This window comes from Falco naumanni, chromosome 6 (genome assembly GCF_017639655.2).
Source record: "Falco naumanni isolate bFalNau1 chromosome 6, bFalNau1.pat, whole genome shotgun sequence".
NCBI classification, from domain to species: domain Eukaryota; kingdom Metazoa; phylum Chordata; class Aves; order Falconiformes; family Falconidae; genus Falco; species Falco naumanni.
In genome coordinates, this window is record NC_054059.1 from 21,145,153 (window position 1) to 21,168,275 (window position 23,123).

The 23,123-nt window shown below is 34.8% G+C and overlaps 1 protein-coding gene across 1 annotated transcript in view; it reads left to right on the plus strand.

Annotated features, from left to right (window-relative positions):
- CSMD1 (CUB and Sushi multiple domains 1) overlaps window positions 1-23,123 on the plus strand; it is a 1,211,070-nt gene that overhangs the window by 1,052,660 nt on the left and 135,287 nt on the right. The window contains exons 39-42 of the mRNA XM_040599137.1: window positions 771-840; window positions 3,106-3,222; window positions 7,426-7,635; window positions 18,403-18,591. Coding sequence (XP_040455071.1) covers window positions 771-840; window positions 3,106-3,222; window positions 7,426-7,635; window positions 18,403-18,591 — 586 coding nt within the window. The remainder of the gene's footprint in view (window positions 1-770; window positions 841-3,105; window positions 3,223-7,425; window positions 7,636-18,402; window positions 18,592-23,123) is intronic.

Genomic DNA, 23,123 nt, shown 5'->3' on the forward strand with positions numbered 1-23,123 from the left:
GCATTTTGCGCTTGCTCCTGGGCAGCCACCCTGAAGTATGTGGGAACAGGCTTTGCAGGTTATAGCCATGACATTTTTCACTTCCAGGTACCACATGATTTTGCTTGGTTCTTGTGATGTTTCTTAAAAATGGGAAGAGTAAATTAAACATGACAGTTAAATAAAGAGGCATTTGTACTTCTATAGCTGTCTGCCAAGATATTGCATGTATGCAGTGTGTCATGTTGTGAGGCCATGTGAGAGCTCAAGGCCTGCTGAAATTGTGGATGACTATCTCGGCATGGTCCACATCTATACCATCTGTATCAAGCAGATGTGGAACAAATGCCTCTCTGTGTCTGTACTGCTCACTCAGAGTTGATGGAGTTGATTCGCTCCAGGTTGCAGCCTGAAAATGAACTAGTATGCTTATACTGTGGATGAGTACCCTGGAATTGAAATAGGGAGTGAACAGATTTGATCATATGAATGCATGTAGTCAGCTGCTTCTGTCTTGTAACCAGCCTTATATTTAGTCAAAAATGTGAAGAGGTTTTCAATTTGTCAAAGGAAGAGTGTTCTAGAACATTTATCCAGTAGAAAAATAAGAATATAAACCCTGAAGTATTAGAACATAGCGTTTAACAAATTCAAAAAAGTAATTATAATGTAGTTGGTTGATATAAGAAAAGACACAGATAAGATGATCCAGGAGGTCCTCTGCAGCTCGTCCTTCATGGGAAGTCCCATAATGAGTATCTGTAATCTAATATTTTACCCTTTCCAAACAGGGCCGTTCTCATATTTCTTGTATGCCAGGAACAGTTCGACGCTGGAACTATCCATCTCCTCTCTGCATTGGTATGGATACTTACTTGTTTTCAGTGTGTTCTGAACATCAGTCAGAAGAAACTCCTGGCTTTGTCATGCCAGAACTTGTTCCTTCACATAATTCTGTCTTACTCAAAATCTGTTTGACTTTCCGTTTGTATCTATGAAATACAGAAAAATTACAATAAAAAATTATATATAGTGTATATGCTATTTAAAAAAATATTGTGAGAGTGGACAAGGGAGGAAACCCAGATGTTTACCATTGTTTAGCTTGTCCTGAATACTCTGCTTTGAATCAGGCTGAATCTTCTTCAGAAGGGAGAGGAAGTTAACATGTTCCTTTTGCAGCATGCTTAGCTTGGAGAACCTTTTCAAGAACAAGGCAGGTCATGCAGGGAGCCTATGAGACTTCTCAGAGAAGCAGACGGTCTGTCTGCAATGGAAAGCAGCTCTGAAGCCAAGCCTTCAGGGGTGTTGGAATGAAAAAGAATTTTAGGGATCCAGAAAAGGCTGGCTGTTTTCCTCTGAGAAAGCCATTAAACCGTGCTGAGTTAAAAAGCAAAGCTAAAACGAATTTGCCTTTCGAGCACACTAAGACCTTACCCAACAGACCTGAGTTTCCTCTGTGTAGATAATAATCTTGTTCTGCTGTATTTTCTTGATTAAACAAAGTTTAAGGGAGTTAAGATTCTGTTGTCTTTTGGCATGCTTATTTCAAGAAAAAGCAGGAATAAAGGGGGCAGAAGCACACCTCCATCGTAATGTTTTGTCACTTCAGCTTTGAAATACATTCTTCAGTAAATGCTTTTAACTTTAATATTCAGTCAGCAAAAACTGTTCCTTTTACTTCATATATAAGAGGAATTTAAAAGATTGGGATGATATTGAGCGTATAAATGTTGAATGGTTTTAAAGATTGCTTGTCAAGTTGAGCCTATGTATTATTTTGTATTGTCAACTTCTACAGAAGCAGTCACTTCTGATTAATATGAAAGCAGTACAGTTTCTTCAATTCAATTTTAGAAATGGAAAATTTATTCAGGAATGTGTATTTTGGAGTTTTGGTGGTATGTGGTTGTTTTGGGGGGTTTTTTTCTGCTAATCTTATGTTTCACCTTGTATATTAGAGCTCCTATTTGACAACAATGTGCTCATTGATTTTTTTTATTTTTATTTTTTCCCTTTAGTTCATTAAGTTTTGCTGTACTGGAAGCTAAAATACTTCTAAAAAAACAAACAGACCCTTAAAACATGACCCCGTGCTCCCCCCATCTCCAACCCTTAAAATATTGATTTTTCCAGGAATGCAAACCAAAATCTATCCTTTTCACTAAATAATATATTTAACATTGCAGGGAGGTAGAGATATTTGAGAAGTTTGATACTGCTTTCTCAGCTTTTTATTGGAGTTCTCCCTGTTTAGATTCAATTTTTTATATAATCTAACCAGTAGTTTCTTTTCATTTTTTTCAGTATAGTTACCACAATGCACAGTAGCACAATTCTGTTACAAGATCATACATCACTGTAATACCTGGCATTAAGACTAACAGGCTTTAAAGTAATGATTCCTCAAATAATAAATATAAATACCAAGATTTTAATTTGATTTCTTGAAGTTACTCGTCCTTCATATTATTATCCTAGCGAAGGTGTAAAGTCAGACAAAATTCTTTGTAAGTTGGTTCTCATATTTACAGTTTAGCTTTACATCATCCTAAATGATGCAAGCAGCTTTTCAGGCTTCAATCATATGAATTTGCTGAAGAAAAACGTACAGATAGTAAGCAAAGAATAATTCTGTTATGCAGCTAGTCTATCCTCTTTCTAAATTAAAGAAGTGTGGTGGGGTTCTTTTGTTTGTTTTTAAACTCAGGTGAGGTTATAGCTAATATTAAACTAGTAGATCTGCAGCTGCATCATTGAGCAGTATCGTAATTCAGTTTAATTCCAAATTTGTTCCTCTGATTATGAAGCCTATCTTAACATAGCACCAGATGTTTTTAACCATAATTGGCAAGCTGAGACAATGGGTTATCCAATCTATATGTGCAAGTACATATTTGTAGTAAAATTACAGTGAACATACTGCATTAACTAAGCATTTTGCTCTAACTCAGATTATTTTTATTTTTTTCCTCCTTCACAAGGAGTGTTTTGACTGTGATAAATTTCACTGCTTGGGGGTCATGGGGATATAATGGAAAAATCCATTTTTGACTCAATCCTACGCCAAACATTAAGAAATATTATTATTAAAAATTACAATTACTTTCTTTTTATTTGTAATAGCTAAATGTGGTGGAACACTGACAAACATGGATGGTGTGATCCTGAGCCCAGGCTTTCCTGGAAATTACCCTAGTAACTTAGATTGTACATGGAAAATTTTATTGCCTATTGGATATGGTAAGTAAACTTACATTTGGACAACAATTATTTGTAGTAATCAAATTTAAATATATAAAAGAATATTCTGATTCCCAGTATGAAATAGATTTTATCCAGTGAATGTATTGTGAACCCCTTACATAATTTTATATTATCTCTTGATTTGAAAATTGTTGGCAATTTAAAAATTTATCTTTGTCAAAACAACTTATTTGTAAAATTCAACATGTCTTGGAAACTGATTTCTGAGCACATGAAATCAGCTGCATGAAGATATATCAGATGAAGTAAACAATTTGACTTCTAAATTAATTGGTGGTCTTCTGTTTAATGTCCTTTCACTGTCTCCCAAGTGACTTTTTAACAGTATTTCTTATGTTCTGTGAAAATGGACAAAACCTAATTTCTAGCACTATGAATTGGTTAAAAACATTCTAAAACATTCCAGATCCCAGGAAACAGTTGCCAACTTAAAAACTTTGTAGGTTTGCTTTGAAACTATCATCATACAGAAAATATCTTCACAACTAAATAATAATTAGGTTGAGAATAAATGAGATGGATAATGAGGGATGTGTAAGTGCATGTATAAAACACAATCTTCTATCATTATTAGAAATAAAAGGAATAAGTTTTCTTGCTGTGAAACATTATGACCCATACTGTGAATTCAATGCTAGTGCTCGAATAAGAAAATTAATTTTAAAAGCTTATTATTAAATTCACTGTACCCATCTCTGGAAATAAATTTCTGTTCTTTCCATTTGCATTCATAAGAGGGACTTTTGTTGAAAGATGCACTATTTACATAGAGTGTATTTTACTAAGTTAATTTGTAAAGCTTCTGTGCTACTTTTTAGAATAGTGCATGCCTGGTAAAACTGGTCCATCATAGTTATGAATAACCTTAGTAGCCTTAGATACTGTTATAGCCATAGGATATCAACAACCATAAACAGGACATCCCTGGCTAATTATGGCATTCTACAGCTACATCTGCAGAAATATATATGATAAGCAACTGTTCTAGAGCGATGTCATCCTAATTAGGTTACAACAATACTGCCTTTTACAAATGGTCCTTCATATTTCTCAGTTACTCTTTTTCTTTAACCTTTCCATGTAAACAGTTTTGCATGAATTAATTACGCAAAAGTGTCTTGTATCCTATTATTATCCCTCTCATTTTTCAGAAAGTCTCTGGTAGTGGTAATCCTATAAATAGAAAAGATTATGATTTTGTTTGGCGAAGGACTTAACAGGTACAAGGTGTTCATAACACAAATCTATCATTGCTTTCAAAAATATTAGAAGTAATTTATTACTGTAAAGTTGCTACAGGGATATTTTTTCCCAAAGTCTTTGTCAAACAATCCACAGATAATAACTTTATACCAAGCTTAAAAATTGTTGTGTTAGTGATGTGATAGTTAACAGAGATCTTCCACTGCAAAAATCTTCAATACTATTTTAATTACAAGTATAAGCTCATCCTGAAATACCTGAAATACATGAAATCCCTGAAATATAGAAAATATTTCCAAACTTGAATAATGCTCCAGCAATATTTTGGAAGGATTTTAATGTGGTAGTGAATGAGTTGGAGATTAGCACTGTGCACAAAAACTGATCAAGAGGACACTCATGAACATGCAATGACTGATTCAAACGCCATTGAAATAATTAACTTCACAGTGACTTCATACCTCAGTAAATATTCCTTTATTCCAAACATTTATTGAATCTTTGTGAGTGAATGAAGCCCATGATATTACTGTCTTAGTGCAAGCACACAGGTGTGCTTAAACAAAGTCCAACAATAAAATTGTCAGAGCTAAATGTGCCCCGAAATATAGGGCACTCTTAATTATATGAAAATATACCGATCATGTAAAAAGAAGACACTACTCAAACCCAAACATTTTAAAATAGATGGAAAGCATGTATTTTCAAGTGAGTTGTGGTGATTTTGCAATGACTTCAAGTAGCTGTTAATTGATGAACATTTCTAAAAAAGAATAGCTCAGCTTGGAATTCTCATTATTTAGAGTCTATTCAAGTGAGAGAGAAAATCCTGTGGAGGTTGGAGCAGGAAGTAGTACAATTATCGTTTGACTGGATAATGATTTATTTTCTGAAGCTATCAGTTTTATTCTGTATAATTTTATGTAAGAAATGACTTAGAGTAGAAAACATTTTCTCTGACATATCAAATTGAAAACTGTAAGTTGTATAAACTTAGAGTTAAGGCTTGAGTGACACATACAGTGTATCCTCTAATTGAAATTAGCATCTTTGAAAAACCCTGAGGGAAAAAAATATGTTTATGTTTGTGTTTAAAATGTGGCTATTTTAGGCAGTTTAACTTTTTTAAAGTTACTGGTAAATCTACTTTTCACTTTTAAAATAAAATGGTTTTCTATACTGAATATCTATAACTAGTCATATACTTCCCTTCCCAGTAGATAAATAAGAATTATTCAAATTTAAAGGTACTCTGTGGCTTATCAGAGACTATTTCAGAACAGTAGGCTACATTTATTTAAATACCTAAACATTGATTTTGTACATATGTTCAATTCAATTATCCGCTTGACACTTTAGCAACTTAAGTATAATATTCAGTGGCTGCCCAATTCTTCAGAATTTTTATGCTGCTGACATCCAGTCCCTGGTGGGAGTCTCTAAATGCTGATACTGAAGTCAAGGTGTTTCCAAGCAACGGTTTTATGTCCTACCTCATCTTAAAATCCTGAGAGCTTTGTAAAGTTAGTGATTTCACTCAAGTCAGACTAACTGCATCAGGTATCATACAAGGGATGGCTGATATTGAGACTCTTGTATATTCTGTACGTGCCTCTCTGTTGATAGCGTTGGAATAAGTTTTCTTATTCAGTAGCTGAAATACTTGTTTTTGTATCTCCCCCTCTGCATAGCTAAAAGAAGGTACTAGAGCTAAATATCCCATATTCTTACAAGTGCTCTTTAACAACCAGTTTATTTGGAAACTTATTTAGTTTCTCCTGTGGGGAAAAAATATATATCCCTTTTATACAAGTGATTAGATACCAAACCACAGAGGCAAAGAAATGAGCTATAGAGCAAGAATGAGCGAACGAATGACCCTGGTGATTATAAGGTACTCTCGGAATGAAAAATATGTCTCTACTGCTAAATAACAATGTCAAGCAGAGAGTTAAGGCATTGAATTTTTCACACTGCTTTGTTGGCTCATTCAGTAATTCTGTTTTCTTCCATTCCAGCTAGTTCCTTATAGTCTACCAGAGCAAGGTTCAGCCCAAGCAGTGCAGTTGCAAGTTACTTGGTACTACTTGGCTTTCAAACTAGGGGTTCATCCCCCATCCCTCTTTTCATACTATATATGCACATAACTTGAGTACCCTGAATCCCAAGTCCTCAGTCCACATAAAGTAGTGCCAGAACTCAAAAACAGCTCTTCCTATGAGATTATGCTTATACTTCTGACTGTTCAGCATTTTGGGAGTCATCTTTCTCCCTTTCATTTTGTGAGAAAGGCCTGGTGAGAAATCACCTGACTTCCACAGAGGATTTGTAGTAAATGAGCCTGTCCACGGTCTGGAGTTCAGTGCGTCTTACAGCACTGCATACAGAGCAGAATGACTCTCAAGACACACTGGCTCAAGCTGGAGGGAAGAGGCAGCAAATGCAGGTGACTTGGATCAGGAAAAGCAAGGCAGAGTAGATATTTTAAACTAGGTAGGTATGTAGACTTCTGCCTCCGAGAGGTTACTCCGTTAGTAACCTACCCAGGTGCTGAGCTGATCCTGATCCTCAGAGGCCTGGCCCAGCTGCAGTAATGATTTTTCAGCTGAGTCCTGACCATACCGTGAGACAGCAGGACTTGTGATGTGCTCCTCATTTGAATGTTTCTGATGGCGGGTTTAGGAACCTGACAAATATCTGATTGTTGAGTTTGTGACTTCCTGTCGTTGGCCCCTACATGTGTGGTAGTTATGTTTATTAGGAACCCAAAAATTAGAAGCTCCAACTCCTGCAATGCTTAGCAGCTATTTCCTTAATTTAAGCATCCCACTTTGAATGGTGACTGAAATATAAACGTAGTGCCTATAACAATTATTATGACATTTTTTTTTTTATAATTTTTATTTGCATGCTGTATTGGTAAGCAATATGAATTATAAAGCCTCTGGGTTTAATTTTTCTTTCTCAATGCTGCAGGTGCACACATTCAGTTTCTGAATTTCTCTACTGAAGCAAATCATGATTTCCTTGAAATTCAGAATGGGCCATACCACACCAGCTCTATAATCGGCCAGTTTAGTGGAATGGAACTGCCATCACCCTTGCTAAGTACTACTCATGAAACACTTGTCCATTTTTACAGTGATCACTCAGAAAACAGGCAAGGATTTAAATTGACGTACCAAGGTAAGTTGGAACTAGCACAACAGACTTTATGGTTAAAAAGAAATTTTTTTTTTTTCCATTTTAAAGAACAGGTTAGACATATACTATAAATAATTTTAAGAACTGAATTGTTTAATCCATACATTGAACTTTTTTACAACTGAAATCTTGCTGAATTGGAATCTTTATTTTACCGATGTAAAAACCTGAAGCCACAATGATGTCATTTGCCAAAGGTCACATAGCTGATATCCCTTTCCATCCCATTAAGGTGTACTGTTACTGGGCAATAGTACTAATATTCACTATTTTGTTTTCCAATTTATATAATCTTGTTATATTTAGTGTAATGAATGAAGATTTCAAAATATAATATGGATTATTTTAAATACTCAGATGAAAACCTGTATAATTCTTAAATCTTTTCAGTCAGGACTTAGTTGAAAATTAACAGGAAATGAAAAGATACCAGATAACACACAGTCTGTATCTGTATTTTGAAATGCATATATTCAGTATGTGAACATGTGAACTTTTATTAGTCTTCTACTGTTCAATTTTTTTCTTCACTCATTAGTGACTATAAAACATCATTAATACATGCATATTTCTAAAAATGTTAAAATACTCTTACCAAAAACTGTTAAGCCATGTTGCAGGATCTGAACAGTTTAACAAAATGGAACGCCTGGTTCCATTCTAACATCCATCTAACTGCAGTGAGGAAGACTCATTCTAGTTTATTCTAGGCTATTAATTTAGATAACTTGGTTAGGTTTTCATATGTATGTTTGTGTAAACATGTATGTGTGGGTTAATTCTGGTGGACAGTTAAGCTCCACTTAGCTGCTTACTCCCCTCCCACCCCCAGTGGGATGGGGAAAAGAGGAAAGGAACAGTAAAAACAAAGCTTGGGGGCCAAGATAAAAAACATTGTTTAATGAGTGAAGGATAAGGGAAAGAAGAGAAAGAAAACAAAACAAGTGATGCAAAGGCAATCACTCCCCATCTCCCACAGGCAGACTGATGCCCAGCCAGTTCCCAAGCAAAAGATGGCTAACATCCCTAAATCCCTTCTTTTTCCTTTTAATTGCTGACATGATTTTATATTGTATGGAATATCCTTTGGTTAGTTCACATCATTTGCCTGGTGTCCCCTACCAGCTTATTCTGCACTCCCAGTCTATTCACTGGCAGGGCACACTGATAGAGATGGCCTTGATGCTGTGCAAGCAGTGTTCAGCAAAAGCCAGAACATTACTGTGTTATCAGTATTGTTTTGGCCACAGATTTAAACCACAGCACCATATAAGCTGCTATGAAGAAAATGAACTGTATTGTAGCCAGGCCCAGTACAGTATGTATTTGCATACACACATATGTATAGTTATAGTTAAATCATATCTACAGAGTCAATGGATAGAGAGGAAGATTCAGAGCACCTGAATTAGGCTAATGCTTGTAAAGCGTGCCCACAAAGAGGTCACATCTGTCTATTACCTGTGGAGTTTTGTTCTGTCACATAGGCTTAGAAGTAGTGAATATTCTCACAACATCACACCCACCTAGTGTGATTTTTATTTTGAGCAGTCAAGTGTAATTGTAGTTGGACAGATGGCTCTTTTTAGTATTTTCTTGAAAGACTTGAAATGTGGCAAAATGCAGAAATACCAAATAAATAAAATACAAAGCCATGTGGCATGCTTTCTATATATTCTCCAGAGCTCTTAGTTCTGGTTGTAGTTAATGTGGTTTTTTCCTAACAATAACAAGGAATAATCGTATTTAGTCTTTATAGGCTCAACTACATGTGAGTAACTCCTGGCAAACAGCATTTTCTGTCATGAAATTAATAGTTAAATCTTATCTTAAGTTGTCTGTAGACCGTATAATATGTTCTTCTAGAAACACTGTTCCAGCTTGCTCAGCAAGGTTTTGTGTTCCCTTTAAAAGAAAGCATACATTCATATTTTAACATAGTATGACAATTTCAGCAGGGGAACAAGGAGAGAGATTCAGTTTGCTTTTTAATCATTATAATACTTAGGAGGTTGTATTTTTATCTCTGCTTGTGAATCTGGATCAAAATATATTTATTATACATGGTATTCTATGGTTTTGGCAAGGACACTGATGTTTGTTGATGTTTCAGGAAATAAAAGCCATCTCAAAATAAAAGAAGGCATAGACTTGGAAAAAAAAAGAAACCTATATAATATATTTTGATTGGTTCACAACATAATGCAATTGACATGTACTTCAAACTCTTCCAATCATTGGTTAGTGCTTGGGTCTGTTTTCACATAGAGCTTATACCCAGTGAGACAATTGGTATTGCAAGACTACTCTGACATCAAATGTGACACAAGTTACCTCTGGCTATCAATTATTTTTTTCCTTTAAAGTAGCAAGAGATTTTTCAGATCCAGAGTCACAATGTTTAATAAAACTGAGGATAGAGATCTGTATCTCTGTCTGTCTAGATCAACAATGGTCCCTTCACAGCCCAGAAAGGCAACTGTATCCTGGGCTGCATCAAAAAAGCACAGCCAGCAGGCTGAGGGAGGTAATTCTGCCCTTTGACTCCACTCTGGTGGGACCCCACATGGAGTACTGCATCCAGCTCTGCAGTCCTCAGCACAGGAAAGACATGGACCAGTTGGAGCGGGTCCAGAGGAGGGTCACAAAAACAATCAGAGATGAAACATCTCTCCTGTGAAGAAAGCCTGATACAGTTGGGGCTGTTCAGCCTGGAAAAAAGAGATGGGTCTGGGGAGACCTTATCGTAGCCTTTCAATATTTAATGGGGCCTTATAAGAAAGATGAGGACAGACTTTTTAGTAGGACCTGTTGAGATAGGACGAAGGGTAATAATTTTAAACTAAAAGAGGACAGATTTAGACTAGATATAAGGAAGAAATTTTTTACAATGAGGTTGGTGAAACACTGGCACAGGTTGCCCAGAGAGGTGGTAGATGCCCCATCCCTGGAAACGTTCAAGGTCAGGTTGGAAGGGGCTTTGAGCAACCTCATCTAGTTAAAGATGTCCCTGCTCATTGCAGGGGGGTTGGACTAGATGACCTTTAAAGGTCCCTTCCAACCTAAACTATTCTATGATATGACAGTTTTCTATATTTAGCCTGTCTCAGGCAAATTTATTTACCTTTATTTTTTTCCATATATTTGAGTAGTATCTGCTTAGGCAGGGCTTACACTGTTGTGATGCCAGACTGTTGTGCTTCTGTTATGTGATTTTATACCCATGGGCCAATTTCAGTCAAATTTCGAAGTTCCTACAAATGTTTGAAAAGCAGTATTGGTAACATGGAGGATAGAGTCTTGAAATAGTGCCCTTATTGAGAGGAAACATGGTATTACTCTATAGATACCAATTCAGTTTGGCTTACTGGCTACCCAGTTGAAATATTCCTTGTCACAACTCATTTTAATACACACTGTATCTTGCCTAACTGCTATTCATGGGATATAGACGTGGGAGGGAGATAAAATATGAGAGGCTGGCATGGGTGTCACATTCAAAAATCTTCTTACGAGCAAAAGGAAGTGTATCATACGTAGAAAGCTAAAAATTTATTTTTAGTACAATTAATGCTTACACAGTTCAGTTGCCTGAGTCAATCAACACAGAACAAAATCATAAGCAATACATCTTTAAATAATATGGAACAAATAGTTGTCAGGACTAAGTAAAGGTTGTATGTAAAACTGGAGGGTGTATATCAGACCAGTGCAAACAGATGTAGCACCACACAAACAATTCTGCAAAGAATTAGAGAACAAATTTATTCTGAGTATTTAAAAGATTGTTTGTTAGTACTTTTGCTTTTGTCCACGTTTGCCAGTTCTGTGGAAATGAATTTGTAAAACAAAGCAGATAGATCTGAGGACCTGACATCTTAATACATTTAATAGATGTTTTTTCAGACTCTTAATTTATCCCATTATCAGATGTGCTAATAGACTATAATATAGCAAAAATTTTCTATAAATAAAAAACATTGCTTTTCTAATAATTAATTTGATATACCCTTAAAAAAAGATGAGTAGACAAGAGGAGTCCATAGTTGTAGTCACATTGGCCGAACCCATTCTAGTGTCTTAATGAATATGTTGCACGTTAGGAAGTGCCCACAAGAGTGCATAGCTTTATCCTAGTCTGAGTTTTTTCAAATGTACTTAAATTTACATTAGAATGTATTCAGCATTAAATTTGTCCCGTTACTGAATGGTACTACACTTGGTTCAATTCAAGAACTACTTTTTCATGAGTGAAAAAAGTGCTATTTCTACCAACTAGAATACAAAAAGTAGTAGCATTAAGGTAGCCGCTATTTTTTTGCAAGGTAGATGCATTTTTGTAGATATATCAATCTAAGAATAAAGGGAGATTGTTAATGGGTATGCTTTTTGAAGAAAACTTCTATGTCATAAAAAATGAGGCTTTCTAGATATCTTAGCACTTTATGAAGGATAAGGCTTTCTGATAACCCCTCATCTCTGGTGGAAGTAAAGAATATGGATATTGTATTGATAGATTATATATATATATGATAAATATATAATGATAGAATTAATAATGCTATTTCTCAATTTTTCTACTGACTTTCTGAAGACAGAAAAATACTTATGAGATTGAAGCTTCATATAGCCTGGAACTGTAGTCTGAGCACATTATTTTGGGGAAGAAAAGTGTATGTACACTGAGAACAGCAAAATATTTGCTTCCCATGCTTGCAGGGAGCTAGTGCTGCTTTTTAAGCACTAGCCTGTGAATTCTTGCAATACAGGATTTGAATATATAACCTAAATCACTTAGGTACTGTGTAATTCTGAATGCAGTAAAAAGCATTGTCTCCTTAGCAGAACCCTAGGGAAGCTACAGCCATGAGTGCCATTGCTGGACAGCTTGTTGTGTTATGTTGGTTTTATGCTGTTCTCATGTATTGTTATCACTTCAGCTTTGTAACTGCATAGCATAAGGAATGATGAGTGTTCCATTATGTTCAAGGCTGAGTTACTGAATTTGTGTGTGTTGTGAAACCTTTTGCTTCATGTGTGTCAAGAAGGAAGTTCATACTGATTACCTGTTGAACTGTCTGAAGCAGTTGCGATAAATTTTATTAGTTATTATTTTTATTTACTTGTAAGATGAGAGGATTTTAAAACTGCCTGATTTTTAAAGTAGCAACATTTAAGTTTAATTACACTTTTTCTGTTGTTGAAATAAATATTGTACTCTGGCTAAAAAATGGCATTGAGAAAGGGTGTCTCTTATCACCATTGTAGTTTTGCCACCCTATGCAAAGACAGGAAGGCACCAAAAATGCTTAAAGGACATTTTTGAATTGCATTTGAATAGCAGTCTTGAGTTTCTGAGACCTTTGCATCTGTTGAATATCAGTACCTGAGAAGTAAACAGCCTGTGCACACTAGGTCTGAGGGGGAGAAGAAAAGTCACAGAAGTTTGATTGGCAAGCCAAGTTAGCTAATTACAGGCTTGGGATACTCTGCCTACAGCTGGAATGACTCAAGGTATGTGCTAGGTCAGAAGAAATAAACAGCTTTTATGGACTCAGAGATTTGTAATAGAATTCAGTACACAGAAGGACACAGTCTAATGGTTGTTAAGACATATTTCTGGGTTTTAATCTCTGGCTATGATACAACTGTTACCTCAGCCTTTTAACACTTATGGAATATTTTTTTCCCACACAGCATTCCCTTTAGGACTAGGTCGTTTTTAAGGGAAGCAGATAAAATATTTTATTTCTGTTATTTTAACTGGGGGAATCCTAGTTCCTGTTATTGGAACTCTAAAAGCATTTTCAGTCTGGTTTGAATTTCAATGTAGCATAAAGCTGAATATGAGGGAAGAATCTTACCCTGTTGTATTTGGAGAGCAAAATGTTCCAGAAAACACAGAAAAAAGTTCTAATTGCACTCCCTTCATCCCACAAGCACACCCATGCACATACACAACATGATTTTACTATTTTACTTGGTTGGATGGTTCAACTTGATCTCAAATGTCTTTTCCAACCTAAATGATTCTATGATTTGAACATGTTAAATCTGATTACGTTTATCTAGCTAAAAGACAAATACGATAGAACTTCTGAGTCATAGGAATCATAGAAATAAAAAGGAATTGTTGAAAAACTATTTCTAAAACTGTTTTAGCTGATGTCCTAAGGCGGGGGGGGGGGGGGGGGGGGGAGATGTCCTAAGGGGTGGGAGGGTGGGGGGTGGGGGGGTGGAATACTAATGGAAATAAGATATTTGGGGGGCTTATAGCAAATAATTTTCTAACTTGTAACAAAAGTAAGCCATGTTTTGTGACTCTAATCCTGAGTCATTGCATTGGAAATTCTTTGGTGCCTAAAGCAATACAATAAGGTTCCAGGATTGCCGGTCCTGTTCTGGGCTGCAGCAAATTGTATCCTGAACTTCTATAAAAAGAAGCATTGCCAGCAGGTTGAAGGTGCTGATTCTCCCCCTCTACTTCACTCTCGTGACACCCCACCTGGAGTACTGCATCCAGCTCTGGTGCTCCCAGCACAAGAAAGAGAGACCTGTTGGAGCAGGTCTAGAGGAGGGCTACAAAAATAATCAGAGGGCTGGAACAACTCTCCTTTGAAGAAAAGCTGAGAGAGTTGGGGTTGTTCAGCCTGGAGAAGGTTCCAGGGAGTCCTTATTATGGCCTTTCAATACTTAAAAAGGTGTTGTAAGAAAAATGGAGACTTTTTACCGAGGCCTTTACTGACAAGACAAGGGGCAATGGTTTTAAACTGAAAGAGGGTAGATTTAGGTTGGACATAAGAAAGAAATACTTTATGATGAGGGTGGTGAGACACTGGAACAGGTTGCCCAGCAAAGTTGTGGGTGCTCCATCCCTCAAAGTTCAAAGTCAGGTTCACCAGGACTTTTAGCAACCTGATCTAGTGAAAAATATCCACGACCATCGCAGGGGGGTTGAAACAAGATGATGTTTAAACATCCCTTCCAACCCAACCCAGCCCATGCTGGTCTAGTCTAGTCTAGTCTGAGAAAGTGGATTTTTTTTCTTGAATCTGTAGTTACAAACAGCATGATAGTGGAGAAATGTACAGTAAGACTAAATGAAAGTTTTAAGTAGCCTTAATTGTGACCTTTCCTTACATTTTGAGTGTTTGCATGCTCAACTTGGCTAATACAAATATTCTGTGAAGTAATTATTTCCATATTGAAGTGTTACAGATGTATGAGGCACTTGCAAAGGCAGTAAGTCACCCTATTGCTAATGTAAGAAGGTAAACACACTTGAATCATAAAAACAAGATAGCAGAGGATCAGTTATATTTCCTTTGTGATTTAAACTCTTTTCTTACCAGTGGAAAATATACTGCACAAAGAAATGCTAAATGTCGATATGAGATAATTTTAAAATTCAAGTATTTGACTGCTGCCAGCATTGGAATTAAATATTTTTCTCAGACTTCCTTTACATTGGGCTTCATTTCAGGCTGTCATTAGAGTTTTTTCTGCTGTGAAATGGCATATAATTTTTTAAAGCTCAATACCAAACAAGACTTTGGGCATGACACGCATAAAAAAAAAAAAAAGCTTTCTTTTGTGAGGTGTGACATCAGGATTTGTGGGTAATATTTGATAGTGCTGACTGAATAATGAATTGCTCTGTTAAATCAGGTATAGTTGTTGCATATATCAAAAGAACGGAAAAGAATATAATTCATGTTTATATAAAAAGCATAAAACATATTCCCTGAGTGCCCTGTAAATCATGATATCATAGTCAGATGGATCACCTGACTTATAGTTACTCCAATAATTTATAAGTCATCTATAGGATTTATACCAGAAGTCACATGCAGAGTATCTTCACATTTTACACTTCTACTCATCCACCCCCTCCTCCTTTAAGTGGTGTGCTCTGCTCATGTGGAAGTGCTTTCATTCTGATTGACTGACCTTCAAATTTATTGTAATCTGCTTTAGGCAGGGCTTCTGCTTTTATAAGACAGATACCAAAACAAACCCTCAAAGTTTCTGTATGTGTTTTGCTTACCTTATGATAAAAGCACCTACATTTCTGAATAAACAGTAACTAGAATTTTAAAAGGTAGGCTTTATTTTTTCCATTAACAATCCAAGGGACTTCAAGGGAAGTTATCCAAATTAAGGGATGGACAGATGTTGATATTCTTTCTCAGGATTTCCACCTTCACCTGAGCTGTTCCCATGTTTTCTTCTCATTTAGATAAGATGTTTTTTCCTGACAGGAATTTTTAAGACTAACTTAAAAAAATATGAGACCATATTAAGTATATTTAAAATGAAATCTGTGAATACTGTATTACAAAAAAAATAACCAATGGGGAAGGATATTTTTCATGCTTATTCATCTCCTCAAAAGATTGTACAATCAAAGTGTAAAAGTACCGGTACTTACTATCAGTGTTCCAAACCATTGTCATTGTAACTATTGGACAATGTACTGCTGCACCCTCCTAACTAACTTTGTGACATTCTCTGACTCTCCAGAATAATGTCTTATTGTATTTTAAATACATTATTATATTATTTATATATATTATATAATATATATTATAAAATATACTAATATATTATCTATGTACCTTTCTATATAATTTAATATATTAGTCTTAATTTCCTGTACTCTATTTTGAATAAAGATGTTGATAATGATATTATCTGTAGTAGTACTGTATGAATAAAGATAGCAGGAGTAATAATAGCATTAAAAATTAATGACCCATTACTAGATTTAGCACAGAAATTTAATGAACTGTAATTAAGGAAGAATAAAGCTTTTTATATTTCCTTTCTAGCAGCAATTAATTCTGATTGTTGTTTTCATTTTCTTTTCTTAATTTTTTGTCATTTGGGGGAAGAGGAGTCTGATTTATTAGAGGATTTTTGAATATTTCTAGTACCTCCACATCTTGTCCAGTTTTGTATAGTTACAAACACTGGATTCTGGATTCACTGAATGAATTAGGGAAAAGAAGGCTGCTTTCTCAGAATAAATCTTCTATTTATTTCATAGCATGACTGTAATCAGCAATGACTAAAAAAACTCATGACAGTAGCTGTACTTTAGTACCTTTATCTTAGTAAATGTTATTAATGAAATCACCCTCTAAATTTTCAGTGCACTATTTTGTATGAATTAAATATGTTCAAATGAATAATATTTTAAGGTCTTTGAAAAAATAAAACCCAACATTAAATATTTTGAATCATTAATGCAGGGGGGTTTATGCAGATATAGCTAGAGGGAACTTTCTCCTTTGTAGACTTCTGTCACTTTCTGATGCTCTGTGACTTTACAGTCTTTCATGAATTCCTTTCATTTTTTAGGTCAGGTGATTTTTTTTTTTATTTTTTTTTTTTTGCATAGTTTAATGGATATAAAAAAATCCAATAGATTGTGTAAATGTTCTGTTTCATAAAATTTTAATGAATAATATGACTTTCTTATGCCTTACGGGAATATTTACTATAGTGTTTAAGTGTGAAAACCCATTTAAACTTTCGTGATTAGTTGTGTGCTATTTTATTGTTATGTATGTTTATTGTTATGTAGGTAATGAAGAAACTGGAATATTACCAGTCAAATAAATATAAGCCACCATAGTAATACATAAGCTTATACCCAATTTGAAATGTTTGTTTTGCTATGTAGTGCTCATAGTGCCTCAAAACTCCATTTTTTGTTGTGCTGCAGTTCCATCCACTCTTAGCGGATGATGCATAGAACAGTACATGAATATAATCAGAAAAAATGTTGTTTCAAGTTCTTATGCTGCCATTATTTACATAAGTATAATTGCATATTAATTTTAAAAGAAGTATTTTCAGATTTTTGGCAATTGCACTGTGAACATGATCATGCAATAGATTTGCATTTTTAATTAATGTAGTTTAATTTCCGGCATCATGGACAAATTTATTTTCCTAAATAATTCAACTATTTTTGGTTGGCATTAATTGCATTATATTTATAAATCTTTTTGTATATCAAGATAGGAAAAAGATCTTTGAAAAATTATGTGATGATTTTTAATTTTGAGAATGTTAGCAGAAAAGTGACCACCTATTAAATTTGTTCAATTAAATTATTAATTTTACTGTGTGCAGATTTGGATTCAATGTTGCTGCATTCAGAGCAAGATTGTTTTTATTTCAGACTTAACATGCTAAAGTAAAAGTATAAATAAAGTTTATGAAAATGCTTGATCTATTAATGAAATTATGTCACTTAGTGACATACTAAGTATGCCCATCTTATTTATTTAATAAATTAATTGTGTGTCATGGTTAAAAAATTATCCCATTATAAAACTATTGCTATTACTACTCAGATCTTAGTCAAAATAAACACATAATTTATATAATATTCTAATCTGAAGCTTCAACATCAACTACTAAACCACAATATTCCATCTTCATGCCCTGCACCCAATGTTTCATTGACTTTCTGCTCTAAATTTCTGATGTAGATGGCAATTCTTCCTATTACAAATTTTGATCTTTCCTGTGCCTTGTCTCTAAAGTTAATTTTTTCATTCCTTTTTCAAGATCTGGGTGGTCCCAGTGGAAGATTTATTTCTTAATCACTCTATTACTGGAGTTTGGTAGTCCAGTGTTTACCTATTAGGGAATGCATTACAGCATTTATATTAATGTTTATTTCCTATGTTGAGAGCTGACTAAGCAATAAAAAGTACTTTTGTTCTCTTCCAGCTTATGAGTTACAGAACTGCCCTGATCCTCCTCCTTTTTTGAATGGATATATAGTCAACACAGATTACAGTGTGGGTCAGTCAGTATCATTTGAATGCTATCCTGGATATGTTTTGAGGGGTCAGCCTGTTCTTACATGCCAACATGGAATCAACAGGAATTGGAACTATCATTTCCCAAGATGCGAAGGTAACTTTCTAGTAGTGCCTTTGCTTTGGAGCTCACCATCCTTCCTGATTTTTATTTACTTGTTTGTGTGCATGTTTGTAATGCAGATATGATGATGATGATTATTATTATTATGTAACATAGCGGGGTGGGGCAGTGTACAATATATAAGATTTTCAATTATAAACCTTTTACTTGTAGTTTCATCAAAAAATATAAGTGCAGAAACAAAATTTCTGACATTCCCTTAGACATTTAGAGGCTTTGACAAAGTCTCATATAGTATGTTATGAGAAAACTTGGTTGTCATTGTGTAGGACTAATGTCATAGATAATCAACCAGCTCAGAAGATATAAAATAGATTTAAATAAAGTATTTCCATCATGACAAGAGGCTAACGGTGATACAGGTTTTCACTGCAAAATCTATGTTCAGTATATTTGACACTGATCCTGAAAGATGGGACAGATGCTTCTTGACACAAAACACCCAGTAGCTTTTAGCTTAGTCAAACCAGAAAAGGCTGTGAGGAATACAAGAAAGATTTAACTGAGCTACTGGTATAAGCCATGAAAAACACATGAAGGAAGGGTCAGTCATGCTTCTTCCTGACAAACTGCTAGAGGCTAGAAATAAATTTTCCACTGGAATAGGTTAAGAGTGTTTTCTACTTTGTGCATTCTTATTAGACGTGAAGGGTTGAATATTGTCAGAAGCAAAAGCTACACTAGGTGGACTAAAGGTTTGCTTCAGCATTTCAATTCCTAGCTTCCCAAACGAGGATTTTAGTGCTGTGGATAATAATTCAAATTATTTTCTTATTATTTCTGAGACAGGTATTCTCCTAACAGCTTAACTATATTGCTTTGCAGCATGAACATGTTTTGTACATGTGCTTGAGAAGGGATGCTTGTGTTTCCTCACATTCTTATTTAAATCCAATGTTACAAGAACTCATAAAATTTAAGTTCCAGTTTCATAATAGTTAATGCAAATTACCATAAATTGCTCAGAAATCTAGTAAGGTAAATATATTGAGGAGTTAAAGGGTTTAAAAGGGAAAACAAACCTTAAAATGAGTGTTCTGGATGAAGGTTTTCATAGATACAAATCTTTGTCCATTTGACACTTGTGAAAGCATAAAAATAATTACCAAACCCCAATTCATGGCACTTTGAAAATATTATTTGTTGTAGTATTATTATTGGAATTATTAAACTAAAAATTATATCTTTTTTAATATAAACCATATTTTATCACGTTGTTGCATAGACATTATGGAAGTTTGACAGGCTCCAGGAATAACATATAAAAATGCCCTTCTGGCCAAAGGGAAAATACAATGTCTGGACAGAACATTTGGTATTGGGAATGAGAAAGGCTGTGCCCCTTGACTTCACAATTCAGCTAGAAAGTAGTACATATTTGAATAAATGAGGATATTTATATTGAGAGAATATCTGCTTTGTTTTCAAATTAAAGAGCAGAATTTTATCGCCAGACACTTACGTTGTTTTGCACTTATGACCAGACAGAAGTAAAAGTACTAAAGTGATGTTTCCACTATTGAATGGCATTAGAAGATTTTTGGAATATGAGAGGATGTGTAACTTCTGTACAGTTAGTGGGTGCATTTCTTATTTAATGGCTATCAAGATGTCTGCTTTTCCCATGTCTTTCATTTTGTTTTGTTTTTTAATCAGTGCATCAGAACAGCTGGAAGACAATTTAGACTTTTTGCAAAAATATAAGTAAGAAGAAATGCATACAAATAGTTTAGAACCTATTTTTGACTACTAATTTCTCTTTTTGGGAGAAGAATATGTCAAAAAAATGACATGGCAACATAACCAATTAATAATATTATTAAATAATTATATTATTTTAACAAACTAGAGTTGGAATAGTGAAACACCTTCTGAGCCTTATCCAATTCCATTAGTCCACACTGTAATAGACAATATAGGTGTCTCTTGTAAAACTATATCTCCCAAGTGAGAAAGAATGGAGAGACGTGAGAATATGTAGTTCTTTGTGGGAGTAGTGCTTATGTTTTCCTTAGAGATATGCTACATGATAATGCATCACATCTTCGTCAAAGTAGTTGGTTATAACCCATAGACGTACCCCCACCCTCAATGCTTTTAGCACTGGCATATTTAGATGTAAAGAACCATCTCCCATATTTGTTAAATAAAAAAGTCTGTATTGTGGTTTAACGCTGGCTGGCCACTAAGCCATACGCAGCTGCTTAATTCACTCCCTCAACAGTGGGATGGGGAGAGGATTAGAAGAGTAAAAGTGAGAAAACTCATGGATTGAAATAAAGACAGTTTAATAGATAAAGAAAAAGCCACACACACAAGCAAATCAAAACAAGGAATTCATTCACCACTTCCCGCCAGCAGGCAGGTGTTCAGCCATTCCCAGGAAAGCAGGGCTGCATCCCGTGTAATGGTTACTTGGGAAGACAAAGGCCACCACTCTAAATGTCCCCTCCTTCCTTCTTCCTCCCCCAACTAATATACTCAGCATGGTGTCATATGGTATGCAATATCCCTTTGGCTAGTTTGGGTCACCTGTCCCGGCTGTGTCCCCTCTCCATTTACTGTGCCCCTCCAGCCCTCTCGCTGGCAAAGCCCAGGAAACTGAAAAGTCCTGGATTTAGTATAAATATCACCCAGCAACAACCAAAAACATCTATGTGCTATCAACACTGTTCTCCCAGCAAATCCAAAGCACAGCACTGCACCAGCTGCTGAGAACATTAACTCTGTCCCAGCTGAAACCAGGACAGTCTATAACATTCCGTTTTAAGTTCTGTCTAATCTTGCTCTGAGCGATTCTGTTAAGGACACCTACATCTTTCTGTTGATTATTATAGCTGACCTCTGTATGTACTTTACAAAATTAATTCAGCCTAAAACATGAGCTTAAGTACTCCAGTTATGTAACTCTTTTCCCAAGGGTGCTGTCTTTAAGTGTCTTCTGAAGTGGAGAATAAATGTATGGGAGGACTGGAGATTTAAATTTTGCACTTAAAAGTTTTACAATTCCTAATCTAGAATATAAGACCTTACACTGAATGTGATCTGTAGCTCTATGTGATTTTTAAATTAAATATTATAGCAGTTCACAAAATATTTTCCCATGTGTTACATGAGTGAATAAGTAATTTTTGAGTTCTAAAAAAAATCAAAGATGATGAAGGATTAATTGGAGAAGATATTTGTATTCAAAGGTGGTTGGGTTATGGATTCAACTTTATCAATGTTTTGAAAGAAAATACAAGGTTATTAGTGATCAAACTGCACTATAAATTAATATGATCTTTTTTTTTTCTCAGATTAAACCTGTGCTATAGTTTTACAATATCCTTTGAAGAGTGTTATAAAAGTGTAAAGGATGATAGTAGAATATTATTAACATATGTTCCATATACAATACAAAGCTAAGGTGAAAGGAAGAGCTAGAGTTACAAGCAGCATATCAAGTACTCATAGGGACTGTCTTGTCTGGAAATAATGTTGCCACTGTCAAAAAATGCAGGAGGCGGGGGGGGGGATCTGAAATGCATATGGAAGGTATGGAATAACTGCTTGATAAAATAACTTCTGTGCAGTCTTTATAAAACAGATACACATATGACTTACTCTACTAAATGATGTTAGTGTATTTAGTCCTAAATCTTGCTGCCTGATGATACAGATTTTTCAAAATCATTATGGTGTCTTCTGCCTGTTATCTGCAATGTGTCTTATTATCTTACATATGAATAGGGAAAGAAAGTACTTTCAAGGACATAAAAAGATAAGAGAATACTACATGTTTTTTCGCTCTTCCCATTAAGGTTGACCTACAGTTTTTGCACTCCTAGAATAAAGACATTTAAGATACCAAATCCATATTCTCCCTATATTCTTATTGTTTACTAATTACAATTAATTTTAAAAAACATTAATTTCTAAGATGCAATTTGAAATGTTTGTCAGGGGGAAAACACATTGGTTTGCATACGTTCTTAGAAAACTAGGTTCTTAGACTTCCAGAGAAGTTATCTCTGTTCTCCTTGAGTCTTTTTTTCACACACTGGATTTTTTTATTGGTTCATTGAATGCTATTGTGATGTTAGTATTAGAGATTTTTTTAGCTATATTTCAGTCCTTTTATTACTTTTTTTTATTATCATACAGTAATAGTTTCAGTATGTAATCCTATAGATAACAAGGTAAACATGGAACATTTAAAGTGTTGCTCTTTTACAGCATGTATTTTTAGGATCCTTTTTGTAGTGGGAAATCAGAAATATCTAATAAAGTATATAAATTCAAGTTAAACTGAAAGGATGGATAAGAAAGGCAACCATTATGTTATTCACTTTTGAAAATATTCTAGCTCTTTCACTTGTATAAGAAATCGAATCAATATCACAAGTCATTCTGTTTTGCTATCCTGGCCTATAACAAAGCTCTCTATTTCTTTATGCCATGAAATTCAAGGCTTTCTTTATGTTTGATAAGCTGCTTCACCTTCTCCTAATGAAAAAAAGTCC